General features: G+C 32.7%; 2 protein-coding genes across 2 annotated transcripts; both read right to left on the bottom strand.

Annotated features, from left to right (window-relative positions):
* Positions 1-2506: 2506 nt before the first annotated feature.
* On the bottom strand, positions 2507-4776 carry LOC108827298 (probable inorganic phosphate transporter 1-3). Its single transcript, XM_018600674.2, has 3 exons — positions 4712-4776; positions 3962-4373; positions 2507-3828 (listed from the first exon to the last, which is right to left on the bottom strand). Exons 2-3 carry the CDS (start codon positions 4360-4362, stop codon positions 2664-2666), a joined length of 1566 nt encoding a protein of 521 aa, XP_018456176.1. The 5' UTR covers positions 4363-4373; positions 4712-4776; the 3' UTR covers positions 2507-2663.
* Positions 4777-6391: 1615 nt separating this feature from the next.
* LOC108826328 (probable inorganic phosphate transporter 1-3) lies at positions 6392-8167 on the bottom strand. Its single transcript, XM_018599714.2, has 2 exons — positions 7762-8167; positions 6392-7629 (listed from the first exon to the last, which is right to left on the bottom strand). The coding sequence occupies exons 1-2, from the start codon at positions 8160-8162 to the stop codon at positions 6465-6467; spliced, it is 1566 nt and encodes a 521-aa protein (XP_018455216.1). The 5' UTR covers positions 8163-8167; the 3' UTR covers positions 6392-6464.
* Positions 8168-17367: the final 9200 nt, after the last annotated feature.

The following is a 17367-nucleotide window of genomic DNA, read 5'->3' as shown; positions in this document are numbered from 1 at the left end:
ATTAATACACTTAATTAATCATATATAAAATTTATTATCTAATTAGTTATAAATTAATATAATTAAGATAATAAAAATAGGTTATAAAGAAAATAAAAAAACGTGTTTAGAACGGAAGTTTGTGTTCGTACATAATAATGTAGACTGCTCTAAGAATAGGTTTTCTATCCTATTAAAAGTGAAATACAATTGGAAAATAACTCTGATTTTTTCTATTATTTACTATTTTATGCCACTAGTTTTAGTTCAAAGATATTTTACTAATTTATCACAATCATTTACGGCATTACGCAGAGCGACCAAAGTCTATTACGAAAAAAATGTCGGTCAACAATTTTATAGACTACGTTTTGTTTTCATTAACCTTGTGGATCTAATTAATTGCCTATCATTATCCTACAAAACCCATATCGTGACTTATGCTTTCTAAATATTATAAAAAAATATTTTACTTCATGCAAGTGAATGAGAATAAACTTATTTTGATAAAAATTTATCAAATATTCGTTGTACTAGCTATAAAATTAACAAACTACCACATACAAACTATATGATTAACAAAAATCTGTTTTAACCATTTAAATATAAATAACTAATGTAATTCATTTACACTTTTTATAACATTATATAATATAAGATATTTAGTATTATATAACCTATAATAAATATTATAATATTTCAAATCGAAAATGAACACCCGTGCGGACGCACGGGTTAAGATCTAGTTCCTCTTTAATTGTAAAACATTGTTGCCAAAAAAAACAAAATGTGTTCTTTTTTTTTCACACTAAAAGGATATTATATTAACATAACAAGATTACAGAGCCGGTGATTAAGAGAATCCCGGAAATCTAAGCCGGCGAACTACAACCAGTTCCCAGAGTCCAGAGCCCACAAATGGGAGACAAGATTAACTAAAGAAACAAAACTAAACTAGAAAAGCTAGGGACAGATCAATTGATATCCACAACTTAGAACAACTTTGCATGCATACAACAAGAGAGCACCTTTTTTAGAACCAGAACGATGGTGCCAACACAGAACACCAATCGTGAAACCTCCTATAGTGAATAGCCCAGACAAATGAAAGAACGCAACTCCATACACCGGTGGTAAAGAACATGATGAAATTCTGAACCTTTGACCAGAACCAGCGAAATCGGGCAGCCCGAAACATAGAACGCCAATTAGAGCAAGACAATAGAATAGATCTCGATCAAATCTTCAGGTTAATGACAAGGAGCGAATCAAATCGACTATGGATTCCACCACTCTCGACAAGCAAGAAGGGAAGAAGATCGATCCAAAGACGAAGCAAGGAGCACTCAAGGACGATATGCAAAGACAATCAGAACTAAAAATCAAAGAATCGATCTCATCCAAAGCCACCTAGTAAAGCTTGTACCAAAAGAAGATCACCACCCACCTCAAACTATTCGGAAAAGACAGAAACGAGATCATAGATCTATAACTCAGTCGCCGAAGAGAGAAAGGGGAAGGATGAAGATCAAACCATAAGAAACTGTTAAATCAGACAGACAACCCGACTCCGGCTCATAAGAGGCCGGCGGAGTCGGTGAACGTAAATCCTCTTTTTTGAAAAACTAGAGAGAAGGCGGAGGTTTTACTTAACAAGATGTGTTCATATTCAATATTTGTTAGATATATCTGTTGTTTTAGTCTCTTTTCACATTCGGATATGCTTCTCAATGTTGAACTCTACAAAGAGCAATAATAAAATGCTGGTGGTGATTGGGTGATGTCAGTCACGATGCTAGTGTTAATAAGAGGAAGCATAAGGATAGTTTTTTGTTTTGTTTGGCATTGGTTTTAAACATTATACTTGATTTTATTTTACTTTTATTTTTTACTTTCTTAAAAGTAGTGTTGATTTCTTTCAGTATACTAAATCTGAATATATTTATCGAGTAGAAAAGGAAGAATGGAACTCTAAATAAAAATACTTGGTGGTTTGATGATTATAAATATCAGGTTTGATAATCATAAATATCTAAAAGTTACCATAACCTAAAATAATATATTTTGTTATTATACGAAATTATATGTATAATCAAAACAAAGATAAATTTAAAATAAATGAAATAATAATTTAATCTGTGAAATATATTTAGCAAGTATAGAAGAAAAAATAAAACTCTAAATAAAAATACTTGGTGGTTTGACAATTATAAATATCTAAAAGTAACCATTACCTAAAATAATATATTTTGTGTTATTATCCAAAACTATATTTAAAATCAAAACAAAGCTAAATTTAAAATAAAATAAAAAATAATAGTTTAATATTGTTCGTGCTTACTTACTAGTATTTATTAGAAATCATAAATAGGCCTTGCCTTTAGAAAAGTGAGATAAAAAAATAAGAAAAAGATCCACTAATCAAATATGGAATGAGGCCGGGCAAATCTAAATAGGCCTTGCCTTTGGAGATTAGAAGCTCGGAATCGATTACATATGTAAAAATGATTCAATTAAATCGAAGAGATGCAGAAATAATGGATAACAGTACATTATACATTCTTCTTATAAGATCACAAAACGTTAGGATCGGCAAGCAAATATATTAAAAAAACAACACAAAAACAAACATCACACTTGAGACCAAATATGAAAAATAGAAATACAATGTAGTTTCATGGCGATCATTTCTCTGCCTCAGTCTCACCGGAGAGTTCTTCGAGGGATTTTCCTTTGGGCTCAGGGACAAGGAAAGTGAAGAGCATACCGACAAAGTTGATGACACCAAGCATGATCAATGAGTTCTTGACTCCAATGCCCGGTGGATATCCTGCGTCCGTCTTGGTCTTGTCTTGTGGCTGAGCTGCGTATAGGAACCCAAAAGCTCCCACGATGGCTCCAGCCTTACCTGTTGCAGCTGATATTCCATGGCATGTGGACCTTAGCCTAGCCGGAAAGATCTCAGCGGGTACAATGAAGGTGGTTGCGTTTGGTCCAAAATTGGCGAAGAAGAAAGTTAGAGAGTACATAACCACGAATCCGATACGATTGTCGGGTTTGATCCAATGGTCATACGGGAAGGCGATTGCAAACATAAAGACTGTCATCATGAAGAATCCCATCAGTTGGATAGCAAATCTTCCCATGATATCAATAAACGCAACGGTGAACCAGTAACCAGGGACAGTACTGCAGAGCGCGATGAGAGTTTGAGCCCTCGCAATCTTGAAAACCTCATGGACGGCGTTCATGGTGGATGCCTTTGGGATCCATCCGATAGCCGAGAAGATATCCTTTTGAAACAAGTTTTGGCTGTAAAATGCAATGTCAAGCAAGAACCAAGTGGTTGTACATCCGAGCAGGGGAAGACCATGTCGTCTAAGGAATTCTTTGGAGAACAAACCATAGTTAAGTCTGGGGTCCTTAAGGATATCTTCCTCCCTCTCCTCCATTTCAAGCTCCACTTGTAAGACCTTTGACATATCTTGTGTCGCCTGTTTGAGGTTCTTGGCCACTAAAGCGGTGTAACGAGCAGTTTCGGGCATCTTCATACGCCAGTAGTAAGTCAAGGCTGCGGGTAGAGCACCAAACATGACAATGATTCTCCAAATGTAATCAGCTTGTGGAGGCGTTGAGAGAGCTCTGTCGACTGCGTAGATCGGTGATGGAAACTTCTTGTCGAATATGGAAGATACTGCTAAACCAACAAAACCTCCAGCCAAGATCCCGATACCTTGCATAGCAAACACGGCGGCGATGAAAGCACCACGGGTCTTCTTGTTTGCGTATTCAGACATGATGGTGGCAGAAAGAGGGTAGTCACCTCCAATACCGAATCCCAGCCAAAACCTAAACAAAGTTGTTTATATGTTAATATACATATTTAAAAAGAAATAGAGACATAAGGCTAAATCATGAAAAAGTATTTCTGCTATGAAATTATTAGTAAATCATGCGTATATATATATGATGAGAATTGTACCTGAAGAAGCAGAGGGTGGTCATGACACCCTTGGCTTTGTTTCCGAAGGAGAGACCGGAAGCGACAGAGCACAAAATCATCATGATTAAAGTGACACCGTAGACTTTTTTCCTTCCGAGCTTGTCGCCAAGCCATCCGAAGAAGAGCTGACCAGCAAGGGTTCCACAAAGCGCCACACCATTGACAGCGGCCGCAACATGAGGAGGAAGTGATCCAGGCTTCTCTGACAACGGATTGAAGTAGTAGATGCGGCCAAGGAGCTTGGTCACCAAAGAGACGCAAAACAGATCGTATGCATCCGTAAAGAAGCCCATCCCAGCGATGACAATTGCCGTGAAATGATAAAGTTGCGTCTTCGCAACATCGAGTGCCTTGAGCACTCCTAGTTGTTCTTCAGCCATTGCCTTGAGTTCTATGACCAAACAAGAAATATAATCCAGTATTTCATTTAATCAAATCTTTATACGAAAAAAAAAACAAATCTTTAAAATTTTCTTTAAAAAAGATAATATGGTACGTTCTACTTTGTATGAAAAAAAAAAGACAAAACATTTGTAAGTTTTTAAAGATATAGTACGTTCTCCTTTTTATAACAAGTAGTTGACCTTTGTATGGCCAAACTTATGTAAAATACCCAAGAGTGAAATATACATATCCATTGGTGGGATATTTTTAACATTGAGGAAAAAAAGGCTAACATACTAACTTGATAAGGTATAAAAAAATTCGACCAAGGTAAGTAATATTCACCTTAATCAGCTTTGAATGAGATTAAGAACTTATGTGGAGAGTTAGAGGGCAGAATGTGAGAGAAGATATAAGGTGATTAGAAACGAACAATTATTGTGGCAATTTATACAGAAGATGAGAAAGAAATGCAAGCAACGTGATCGCCTGCATCCTCTTGATTATTTAATTTGCAAGTAATCCATTTGAATTTTAGACGATATTTAACATATTAGTTATAGCCGCAAAACAATAGCGTTTGTGTAATTCATAATTCTATAAACCACACCCGTTTATTACCATTATATCTTTTAATAATCAGTTATCAACATTTATCTACTTTAAAATCATGATAAATGTTTTAAAAAAGTCTAAGACATGTAATCATTTCTGTTTTTACAATCTTTTTCATATTCACTAAAATACAAAGTCAATATGTTTATATAAACTTTGCTGTGTGTTTCCTTGTAAAAGATATTATTTTATTTTTTTGTAACTTAAATATTTTTCATATTTTCATTTAAACATCGCTTTTACCTTTAAATCTCAAACAATAACTATTTGAGGCAAACATTTACTTTGATTTGGTTCGTACGGACCGGCCCCAAGGCCCCCAACCCCTTATGAAAAACACAAAATGAAAAGAAATCGCAGGCATTGATGATGCAAGTGAATCTAAGATGAAAATTAGTATTTGGGAAAGCTTATAAATAGTACTCTGTGTAATGGGACATGGGAGAACATTATTACTATTTATGGTAAAATATATTGCTATAAATAAAACTGCATGCAAATGCGATTAGTGAAACTACATAGAGTTATTCTTGCGTTTATCATATGAAGTGAATCTTCAACAATCAATAGTACATTGTTATTTCATATTCGACATCTTTTAAAAAAAATATTGTCAAATTATATTATATTTTTAAAATAAAAAATAAAAATAAATATAAAATAGTAGTTGCAAAAAAAGAGAGTTACTTTTTAGTTTGAGTTACATACATAAAATTAAAAGACATTAATTATGTTTTATATATATGTTTGATTCTGACTTTGAAATTATTGCTTCATCCATATATAATGAATTTTTTAAATTCAAATGAGTGATAAAAGTTCTTATAATATAAGTCGAGTAGTTACATATATCTTCATATTTTTATTCGGATGGAATCGTTCAACTCCAACAGTTGACATTTGAGGATTGACAATCTGGATACATATAAGCATGAAGATTAATTATAATTTAGCAGAAGTCAAAATCATTATTAAAACAAAGCATATTCGAATGGTTAAAAAAAACAAAGCATATTCGAAAAACATAGGATATTCAGAAGAACTTAGGGAGATGTATTCAATTTAATATATAAAGTTCATGTCATTGTGAACTTAGTTGCTATCATATATCCATAGTAAATTTTTTAAAACCATTTGATCCAACTCAGACCAATTATATATCTGTGTGTGTATGATATCGTTTAATTTATTAGTGTCTCTTATGTGTTTTTAAGACTTTTATGTGGAGATTTTTAAGCTATGTACAAATTAATCTATGTACAAATTAATATTTCAAATGGATTTATATGTTGTTATGCAAGAGGTAGAGACATGTATAAACGAAATATAAACATATGGTGTTACAAAAGTAAACAATCAACTCCATATAACAATACAATGACCACCAAGTATCACACAATTACAAATATCACATCACCCATTGGAAAAACAGTAAATTGCACAACCGGAAACAACAAAAGAAATTGACAATATGACAGTTTAATCATTTCTCAGTCTCAGTCTCACCAGAGAGCTCTTCAAGTGACTTACCCTTGGGTTCAGGGACAAGGAAGGTGAAGAGCATACCGACAAAGTTAATGACACCAAGCATGATCAGAGAGTTCTTGACTCCGATGCCCGGTGGATATCCTGCATCCGTCTTGGTCTTGTCCTGGGGCTGAGCTGCGTATAAGAACCCGAAAGCTCCCACGATGGCTCCAGCCTTACCTGTCGCGGCTGATATTCCATGGCATGTCGACCTTAGCCTGGCCGGGAAGATCTCAGCTGGGACAATGAAAGTTGTTGCATTTGGTCCAAAGTTAGCAAAGAAAAAAGTGAGGGAGTACATAACCACAAAACCAATACGATTGTCCGGTTTGATCCAGTGGTCGTATGGGAAAGCAATTGCAAACATAAAGACGGTCATCATGAAGAAACCCATTAGTTGTATCGCAAACCTTCCCATGATATCAATAAATGCAACCGTGAACCAATAGCCGGGGACGGTACTGCAAAGGGCAATGAGTGTTTGTGCCCTAGCAATCATGAAAACCTCGTGGATTGCGTTCATGGTTGCTGCCTTTGGGATCCATCCAATAGCCGAAAAGATATCTTTTTGAAACAAGTTTTGGCTGTAAAATGCAATGTCTAGCAAGAACCAAGTGGAGGTACATCCAAGGAGGGGAAGACCATGACGTTTGGCAAATTCCTTAGAGAACAAGCCATAGTTAAGTCTAGGGTCTTGAACAATATCCTCTGCTCTTTCCTCCACTTCAAGCTGTACTTGTAAGACCTTGGACATGTCTTGTGTGGCCTGTTTGATGTTCTTTGCCACCAAGGCGGTGTAACGAGCAGTTTCGGGCATCTTCATACGCCAGTAGTAAGTCAAGGCTGCGGGTAGAGCACCAAACATGACGATGATTCTCCAAATATAGTCAGCTTGTGGAGGCGTTGAAAGAGCCCTGTCGACTGCATAGGTCGGAGCTGGGAATTTATTGTCGAAAATGGAGGAGACAGCAAGTGCCACGAAACCTCCGGCTAAGATACCAACACCTTGCATGGCAAACACGGCCGCGATGAAAGCACCACGTGTCTTCTTGTTAGCATATTCAGACATAATGGTAGCAGAAAGAGGGTAATCACCTCCAATACCAAAACCCAGCCAAAACCTAAATCAATAAAATTGTATGTTAATATATATATTTTAATGACATATGTAGTCTAAACCACTATTTTTAAACATGCGTATTCACAATGAAATTATTATTAAATCATGTGTATGTATATAATGATAATTGTACCTAAAGAAGCAAAGGGTGGTCATGACACCCTTGGCTTCGTTACCAAAAGATAGACCAGAAGCCACGGAGCACACTATCATCATGATCAAAGTGATACCATACACCTTTTTCCTTCCAAGCTTGTCACCTAGCCATCCAAAGAAAAGCTGACCAGCAAGGGTTCCACAAAGGGCCACACCGTTGACCGCCGCCGCAACATGAGGGGGAAGTGAGCCAGGCTTTTCTGACAATGGATTGAAGTAGTAGAGGCGGCCAAGAAGCTTGGTCACCAAAGAGACGCAAAACAGATCGTATGCATCGGTAAAGAAGCCCATTCCAGCGATGACAATTGCCGTGAAATGGTAAAGTTGCGTTTTCGCAACATCGAGTGCCTTCAGTACTCCTAGTTGTTGTTCAGCCATCTCAGCTTTGCTTGTCTCTCCTGCTTTCACGTACTAAACGTTAATACTTATATGTTATATATTTTCTTGCAAAGATGATACTGTAATGTGGAGACATTCAGATCCTCTTGTCGGAAAGGAGGGGGGAAAACTAGTTTGACTCTTTATTAGGGGTTTCACGTCTGAAACAAAGATACTAAAGAAACGCATGTATTTAATTGAGAGACAACAACTACCTAAAGATTTCTTTTTCAAAAAAAGAAGTACCTAAACATTATTACAACATTAGTTTTTTTTTGTAAGAAAACGTGACTTTCCGTACAATATTATACTAGATTTTGACCCGCACGCCCGTGCGGGTGTATATTTCAAAAATATATTGTTATTTATTTTTATATCAATATCAAAACTGGATAAAAAATTCAAATCTGGAGAACCGAACCGATCACGATCCGAAAGAGTAATACCAAACCCGAACCAAAATTGATTAAATATCCAAATTATTCAAAATTTTGATCTTTAGACAACTGAAACCATAACCAATTCGAACCGAAGTATTTTGGATATCAAAATATATCCGAAAATATTTATATACATATATATATATTAATTATTTTAGTTTTAATGTATATAAAAACATCCATAATATATATGATACTTTTAGGTTGGTTTAATTACTTGAAAATATATAGAAATAGTCAAATATAAATATCTAACATAGTGGAAGTGCACTCAAAACACCAAAAATATTTAAAATAATTATTGATTTTTGATCCAAAATTTAAACCAAACCAATTTATATGTTAAGTTTAGGTATTCTGACATATGTTATTCAGATTTATATAATTATATACAATATATTATTTTATTTATAGATTTTAAGAAATTTAAAATATATAATGAATTTTAAAAATAACTTAAATGATTTATCTGAACCGAACTAAACCCGCAAAGATCCGAATATAATTCAAACTGAAATTTAGAAATATCTGAATGAGGCTGAAATCTTTAAATAAAAGAAATAATAAATATGTTATTATTGTTTTGTAAACAATTCTCGTTTATTATTAACTTATTGAAAATATAATGGCTAAATATGTAAATAAAAAAAGTACACATCTCTATTATCCATGTTTCCAAACATATCTCATTTATTCTACTATTTTTATTTTCAAACAATCCAATTGTGTAAATAATATAGATATAATATCTGGTTTAAAAAGATTCTTAAAACTACATAACTATTGACATATATTAGTTTTGGCATTTAGGTTATTCATTACATAGCCCATAAACTGTTGAAAAAGAAAACGTAATGGGCCTTTTCAGTGAGGATTACGTGAAATGTTGTTGAACAATTAAGCAAAATTTTGTGTTTAATGCCAGTGGCATTCTGTTGTAAATAAAGAAGAAAAATAAGGGTTATTTCTCATTTGTACTTCACTTTTAATAGGATAGATATGCTCACCTTGTCGCTAAATCAGAGTATATTGGGTGAGAGATAGAAGAGATGGTTTAATGCAGAAATCTTAGGGAATTTATAGAATGTGACGAGCGGCATCTTCTATTAGGTATATGCTTTTTTGACAACAAATTAGGTATATACTCTCTTGTTAGTTCTTTTTTTTTGAGAAAGGGCTTTCTCTTGTTAGTTCTTTATAAGCATATATCTGTTATTGATTAATACAAATAAATTTGGAAATATCAACATCCGATGCCAATATACCATCCATTATATTAAAAGAAAAATAATGGAGCTATAAACGGTTACTTGGTAGTACCATTGAGGAATAAATATGCACATACCATAGTTGAATATTAAATCTGTCAGGTACAAATACTTGAGGAATAAAATCTCACTTTCGCGTTATAATTCAGATAAGTTTTCAGGAGAGTTTGCAAGTCATTGTTCTTCTGATACAGAAATTATAAGTTAAGGAAACGTGTCTCTTTTAAAATTAAAAAATCAAGTTGTTGATAAGGCTTTCTCGGCTTAGCCTAGCCTATTTGCTAGATCGTTATACATTTTCGATATTTTTACTAGGCATAGAGATTTAGATATCCATTCGGGTTCTCCTCGAATATTTATGGATTTGCGAATTTTCTAGTTCATCTTCCTAGTTCCTATGAAATTTGATAAGTATGGGACGGACGGGCTTTGATTAATAACATTTGGGTTCAAATATAATTTATAAAACTAGATTTTTGACCCGTGCGTCCGCACGGGTGTTTTCTCCAGTTATAAATATTTTACATAGAATGGGACATATTCTAATATCCGAAAAATTTAAAGTATCCGAATCTGATCCGAAAATAGTATCGAATTCGAACCAAAATTGATTAAATATCTAAATTTAAAATTTTGGTTTCTACAGAATCGGAGCCGAATCCCATTGGAACTGAAGTATTTCTGAGTACCGGAATCTGAAATAGATATTTTTTTAGATATATTAATTATTTTTAGATTTAGTATATAAAAATATTTAAAATATATAAAATATTTGAAATTGTCCAAAATACATAGAAATATATACAGATAACAAAAAATAAATGAATAAAATAGCTGAATAATACCCAAAATAACAAAAGTACTTAAAATGTTTATTGATTATCATTACCTATTTAAATATTTAAACCAAACAAATTCACATGTTAATATTATCAATTTAAAATTATATAATTTATTTAAATTTTACTTAAAAGTAATTTAAACGGCTTATCCGAACCCGCAAATATCTGAACTAAACCAAGACAAAAATTTATAAATATCTAAATGGCGTTGAAATCTTTAATTTTAAAAACTGAATAGATTTGAACAAAACCCGGCTGGATATCCAATGCTAACCCTTTTTGTATGTTAAGTTTATATTTTACCAAACTAATTTATATATTAAGTTTATCAATTTAAAAGTATATAATACATTTAAATTTTACTTAAAATAATTTAAATGATTTATCCGAACCCGCAAAGATCTGAACCGAACCAAGACAACAATTTATAAATATCCAAATAGGTTGAAATCTTTAACTTGAAAAACCGAATAGGTTTGAACCAAATTCGACTGGATATCCGGATTCTAACCCTAATAGGAAAGTATTGCCTAAATCATTTACAATAACCAAGAATTATGTATTTTAATATAATTGTGTTTAAATCAAACGAATTTCAGTTTATAGCGATCTGTTGCCATATTTTAGATTGTCAAGATTAGTTACGATGCTAGCGTATAAATAGGTAAAATTTTCTGAACGTTATTGATTTAAAATACGAAGTTATCACCCTTTCCAATTTTTTTTGTCAATCTATTTTAATTAAATTTTAAAGCCCAAATGCTTAATACATAAGGATTGATTACATACAGCCCAAAAAAACTCAGACACTTGAGCAAGAATAATTTTACAAACAAATCAAGTGTACTATTGAAAAAGAAGATTTCACACGTGTCTTCTGATGGAAGAAGATGAATCGTGTACTATTGAAAAAAAAAACAAAACCTAGTTATGTTTCTCTCTTTCGTCGATTATACACCGACGGAAAAATTGGTTATGTGTGTAAAATTACTTTCTCCGGTTTACATATGTCCAGTCGATCTAAGTTAATTATTTTATGAAACGACTGTGTATAAAAGCCAGTGGCAATGTTTTGTAATTATTGAGGAAAACTCAGGGTTAAATACAATTTGTACTTCCCCTTTAATAGTTTAGATACATTCTTTAACCTATTTTGAGACTATATATCATTTTGATTTGGAGTTATATATATATATATATATATATATATATATATATATATATAGGTTCGATTTGGATATTTTAGATAATATAGTTAAATATACATAAAACTGAAAATTTAAAATACTTATTTATGTTTTAAATTTTTTATTTAATATTAATTTAGATTTTTAGATTGGTTTATTCAGAACTTTTTGGATATTTAAGTTATCATTTCGGATTCAGTTAATAATTTAGAATATGTTTTGTAATCCCATACATTATCCATTCCGGTATTATTATATCTCGGATCAGATGTAGATTTGGTGTTCCAGTTGGATTTGGTCGGACTTTATCAAACCCACACAATCAGAACCATTTGTTAGTCTCAAAGTGAACCGAAGACTTGGTCAAGAGAACGATAAAATGCTTTACTCTCATTTTTTCCTTTGATATTTGCTTTGCTTACTTCTTAATTTGGATTCAAACTCGTTGATATCCAAAAGATCATTCGATTTTCTTTTTATCTTTAGAAATTTATCTCTTATGTTATTCTTGTTTATTAAATTTAACAGTTATAATTAGGATTTTTAGTAGTTTAAACCCTTAACTAAAAATGAATCGTAAAATAAACCTTCAACTAAAAATCCTGTGAAATAAACCTTCCTGTGAAATAAACCTTTATCTTTATGTCTGTCAATGTTTTCGCCCCTCCGTAACATTTATTGTCAAACATCGACGGAAAAACGTTAATTGTTGACGATAAAGGTTATGGAGGTGCGAAAACATTAACAGATATAAATACGAGAGTTTATTTCACAGGTTTTTTAATTGAGGATTTGTTTTACGACTTATGTTTAGTTAATGGTTTAAATTACTAAAAATCTTATAAGTATTGATTATTTAGTAATTATTTCTTCAAACTTCATAAATTTTAGAATCGACTCTACTTTTAATACAAATTCACTTTTGGAGCTCCACAATTAATTGATGAAGACAATAAAGATGATGATTTCTCGGTGGATGTATATAGCAGTAGACCTAGTATCGGCCATCCAAGGGGAAGAGGGATAAGAACTAAGTCTCATGTGATGGTGAAGTTATTGTATTATGTACACAAGTATTGACCTAACACTTGACATGTTCATGTCCTCTCTTATTATTTTGAATATCAACTTGAAGAATCGACAAACAATAGCTCATTCACCATCCAATAGAACTTGTTTTTGAGATTAGCGTTTGGTTTGGGTTTTCCATTAATCAGTTCGTACAAAGGAACAACCTAAAATTGGAGTTCAGACTTCAGATAACCGATATTCATTCGGTGTGGAATCCAGATTAGCTCAGACAACAAATTAAGTTGACCAATCCACTTGATATTTATTGTAATAATATACGTTACTAATACTTTCAAGATGATTTTTTTTTAATAACTGAAAGTGATCTCCCTTTATGACTTTTATCTAGAAATATGTTGTACGGTTGGTTGCTTCAATCCATACAACATTACCTCGCATTGACTTTTGCAACAGCTATCAGATATTTGATAATAATGTGTGGGTGATGTGATCATTATATTAAAATAAACCCATACGTGGGACGCATTACCTATCAAGTTATTTCGTTATTTTCTTCTCTTTTTTATTGACAGCCTGTCACGTTATTTTTGTTAATATTGACATTGAGGATATTCTGTATCCGAAAGGATAGAATGTAAACTAAGCTTTCTTACCAGGAAAATAAACAAGACATAACAAGTTCAAACATATAAAAAAACAATATACACTTTATATTTACAAGGCATCTCCTCATATAGTGGGCGCCTTATCACATGGATAGTTTGACCTAAAGGTTCATAAATATTAACGAAATGTTCCAAAGGTGCTCATGGATTTGGTAAAATAAGCGGGCAAAATTTGAGTGTGGGACGGTTCAATTGCGGTTCGTGCATTTTGTGGGATAAGTGCAGTTTTGATAAAATTAGCGGTACAAAATTGTGTTGATTGGTGAAAATCTATAATGCGGAATTGAATAATTAAGAAAAACTTAAATAAATTTCAAAAATATATATTTCAATATAATTAATATAATTAAAAATAAAATAGTTTATTTGGTGTTATGGATATTAATTTTTACTTATTATTTAGAAAAATTTAAATACCAAAATTCATCTCAACTTTTTTTTGATATACATATAAACTAAAAAAATATTTTCATGTATATTTATAATCTATATTTTAAATTTAGGAAGACTGGGTATTTTCTTCGAACCATAACCAATTAGAAAATACCAGTTCTGGTCGGGGTCCAGATCTAGGCTAAAACACCTACTTATTGGGTATACTTTTTTTTGGATTCGTGAGTCTCGGTCCATGTTCGGGTTCTATCCAAGACCCGATCGGATGTACGAAATACGCAAAACTCATAGTATATATTAGGTATATTTGAATGTATGGGTGTATTTCTGGTACTACATATATATATATATATATATATATATATATAATATATATATATATTTAAATCAAGTTAAGGCTTTTGAGGTATAGTTTTGTGTTTAGGGTAAAATTTTAGAATTTTAGAAATATAACTTTGGTATTGGAATAATTATAACTAGATACTATTATTTTTAGTGTTTTAGATAACCAATTATTTTTGTAGCATATATATTAAAATAGTTAAACAGATGTGTAAAAATTTTCTTAAAAATAAAGTATAATAAATAGATTAATGATATAATAGAAACAACACTAGTTTTATGGAGTTTGACAAGATTTTAACAATTTTTGGGTTTATCCGAATACAGTTTTTAACACAAGCCGAACAAAAAGATGCACAAACATAAAATTGATTTTTAAAATTGTTTATAAATAATTACTTATTAATTTTATAGTTATTTTTAATTACTTTTATTTTATTAGTTTTAAAGAAATTATTTTTACAAAATTACACACAACTAACTTAAATGTGTATGTTAAGTATGTTTATATTAGAAACTGAAATTAAAACACTTATTGACATGATTTTCTAACAAAAAAGTTAGTGAATAAAATAAAAGGGTAAACTAATTGCTAGAAGAGCTTTAATAATATGCACAACACATCACGTAACATGACATATTTATTTCATATTGATGTTTAATTCTAAAGATATTTTTTGTTCAAAATGTCACTGTATAGTGCGTTATTGGACAATCGGCTGCTTATCACACACCTAAAATTTCAAGTGCGTTATTTTGTAGAATCAACCAGTTTACATGCTTTGAATTTCGTGTGCGCATTTCGTCCTGTTCCTAACAAAAGCATGTGCGCATTTCGTCATGTTCCCAACAAACTCCATCTGATTACATCAAACCTACACGATCCGCTACTTACGATATGTAAACTCGTGCTTTGTCAGACAATGTCGAATGCTCTCGACCATCCTAAGAAAATTTACAGCTTCCTTAAACTTTTGATAGAAATCACCTTGATTACAATATCAGCAGAATCTTTTGAAGTACAAAATTTTTTCACATTTGCATCACCTTTAGCGATATCCCTGATGAAATGTATTTTTTTGTTGATGTGTTTAGTCTTCTCATGATCTACATTGTTCTTTACTCAATGAACTTTGAGAGTCACACAATATCACCACAATGTCTTGCTTGAATCCAAGCTCTTCCACTAAGCACCTTAACCACATTCCTTCTATGACAGGTTCAATAATCGCCATACACCATGCTTCAGTCGTTTATAGAGTCATTATAATTTGTAGTCTTTATCTCTAGCGGATTATATCACCACAAATCATAAAAACATAATATGAGATCAACAATCTTTTGTTGAAAACAGGAGCAAAAGATCCGAATCACAAGATATTTTCAACCTTAAACACTTCACTCTTCTCTGAAGCACAATCTTTGATCTTGTGTTCTCGTGAGGTATCTCAATACCCACTGCAGTCTAATGAATCATCCCATGCTCACTCATAAACCTGCTAACCAACCCATATGCTAGATCACCTCGTACATGGAATATCCTCCATTCTCATCTCTGCTTCATCATCATCTACGTCAGACGATTTGAGCTGTACACTAACAGGTGCTGACACACTCCTCTTTTGAAGTAGACACACGTGATCTTCTTTTCTATTAACCTGAAATCCTTCTGATTGCTTCTTGTAAATCAATCCTTCAGCTGATCTATGAAGAAACTACAGTTTTACGTCAATTTTTTCAAAGTCAAGATTCTCTGTAATAGATAACATAAACCTTACAAATACATGTTTCATGATGGGTGATAACACATCTTTTTAATCAATACCCTCTCTCTGATAGTATCTTCTTGAATCTAAGCTTTTCAACACCAGGTATACCAGACTTCAGTTTAGTACATCCCCTTGCAGCCTCTAACTTTATGCTTCTCGGCCTTCTAATAAGTTTCCAGGTTTGGTTCTTATCCAGTGAAACCATCGCTTCACCACATGATTCATCCCATTTGACCACTTTCCCACCTGCTCATCGCTCCAGGATAGTCTTGAGGTTCTTCAGCACATATGTCATCAACTACATATAGCACAATCGCTGCTATATTCTCGGGCTCATAGTACTGTGCAGGTGGCACTATACTTCTTCATACTCTGTTCATTCCTAACCTGATATCCTGCAAGACTTTGACCTTATTTGACATCTGCCTCAACAGCTATGTCATATGTTTTGTCAACAGCTCCAACTGAAGTCTCGACTTGCGGTCTAATGCAGCATCAGCATTGATAATATATATAAACGTAGATAAACATCTTATAGCCACCTTCTCAAACAAAGGACCACTGAAACCATTGATTCATCACCTTCCAGTGAAACCTGATACCCATCTTGCACCACTGTCTGTACCAACGGAACACGCTGCTAGACTCCACATTGGTTAAGAAAACTATAGACAACAAGACCACATAACACCATTTGCAAGGTCACCTGAGGGTACCATCTACACCAGACTTGAAGTTACATTTGGATATCCACATAAAAGAACATGTACATACCTGAGAGTTTCACATGTATCATGTTTCTCAAAACTCCCACAGAACTCCAAAACTCTAGTCGTCCCCTTTATCGATCCCCTTCCAAGGCCAGAATCTATAGATTCTTCATGCTCAAAACATCTATGACACAAGACCGTGTCATCTATAGATGGTTTCTTCTTGCCAATGCTATATATTCTATTTGATGCGGTTTCTCTATCTAACATGTACAATGATCCAAACACTGTCTAAAGAGTTAGTTTCCCATGCTTAAAAAATTTAGTATTTCCTTGTCCACCACTGTTCTCAAAACCTAATATATCCAAAATTCTCATAGATATCAGGTTTCTTTTTATTTTCGGGATATACCTGATATTCGTGAATATCTTGACTAAATCTCCATAAGCTTTGTTAATTGTACTAACTCATTGCATTCCTATCACACAATCATTATCAATAAATTTTTGTCCTGAAGTCAGCTCTTGAAACATGTGAAAACAATCTAGTATACCTA

This window comes from Raphanus sativus, chromosome 9 (genome assembly GCF_000801105.2).
Source record: "Raphanus sativus cultivar WK10039 chromosome 9, ASM80110v3, whole genome shotgun sequence".
NCBI lineage: Eukaryota > Viridiplantae > Streptophyta > Magnoliopsida > Brassicales > Brassicaceae > Raphanus > Raphanus sativus.
This window is presented reverse-complemented; position numbering and strand designations above follow the sequence as displayed.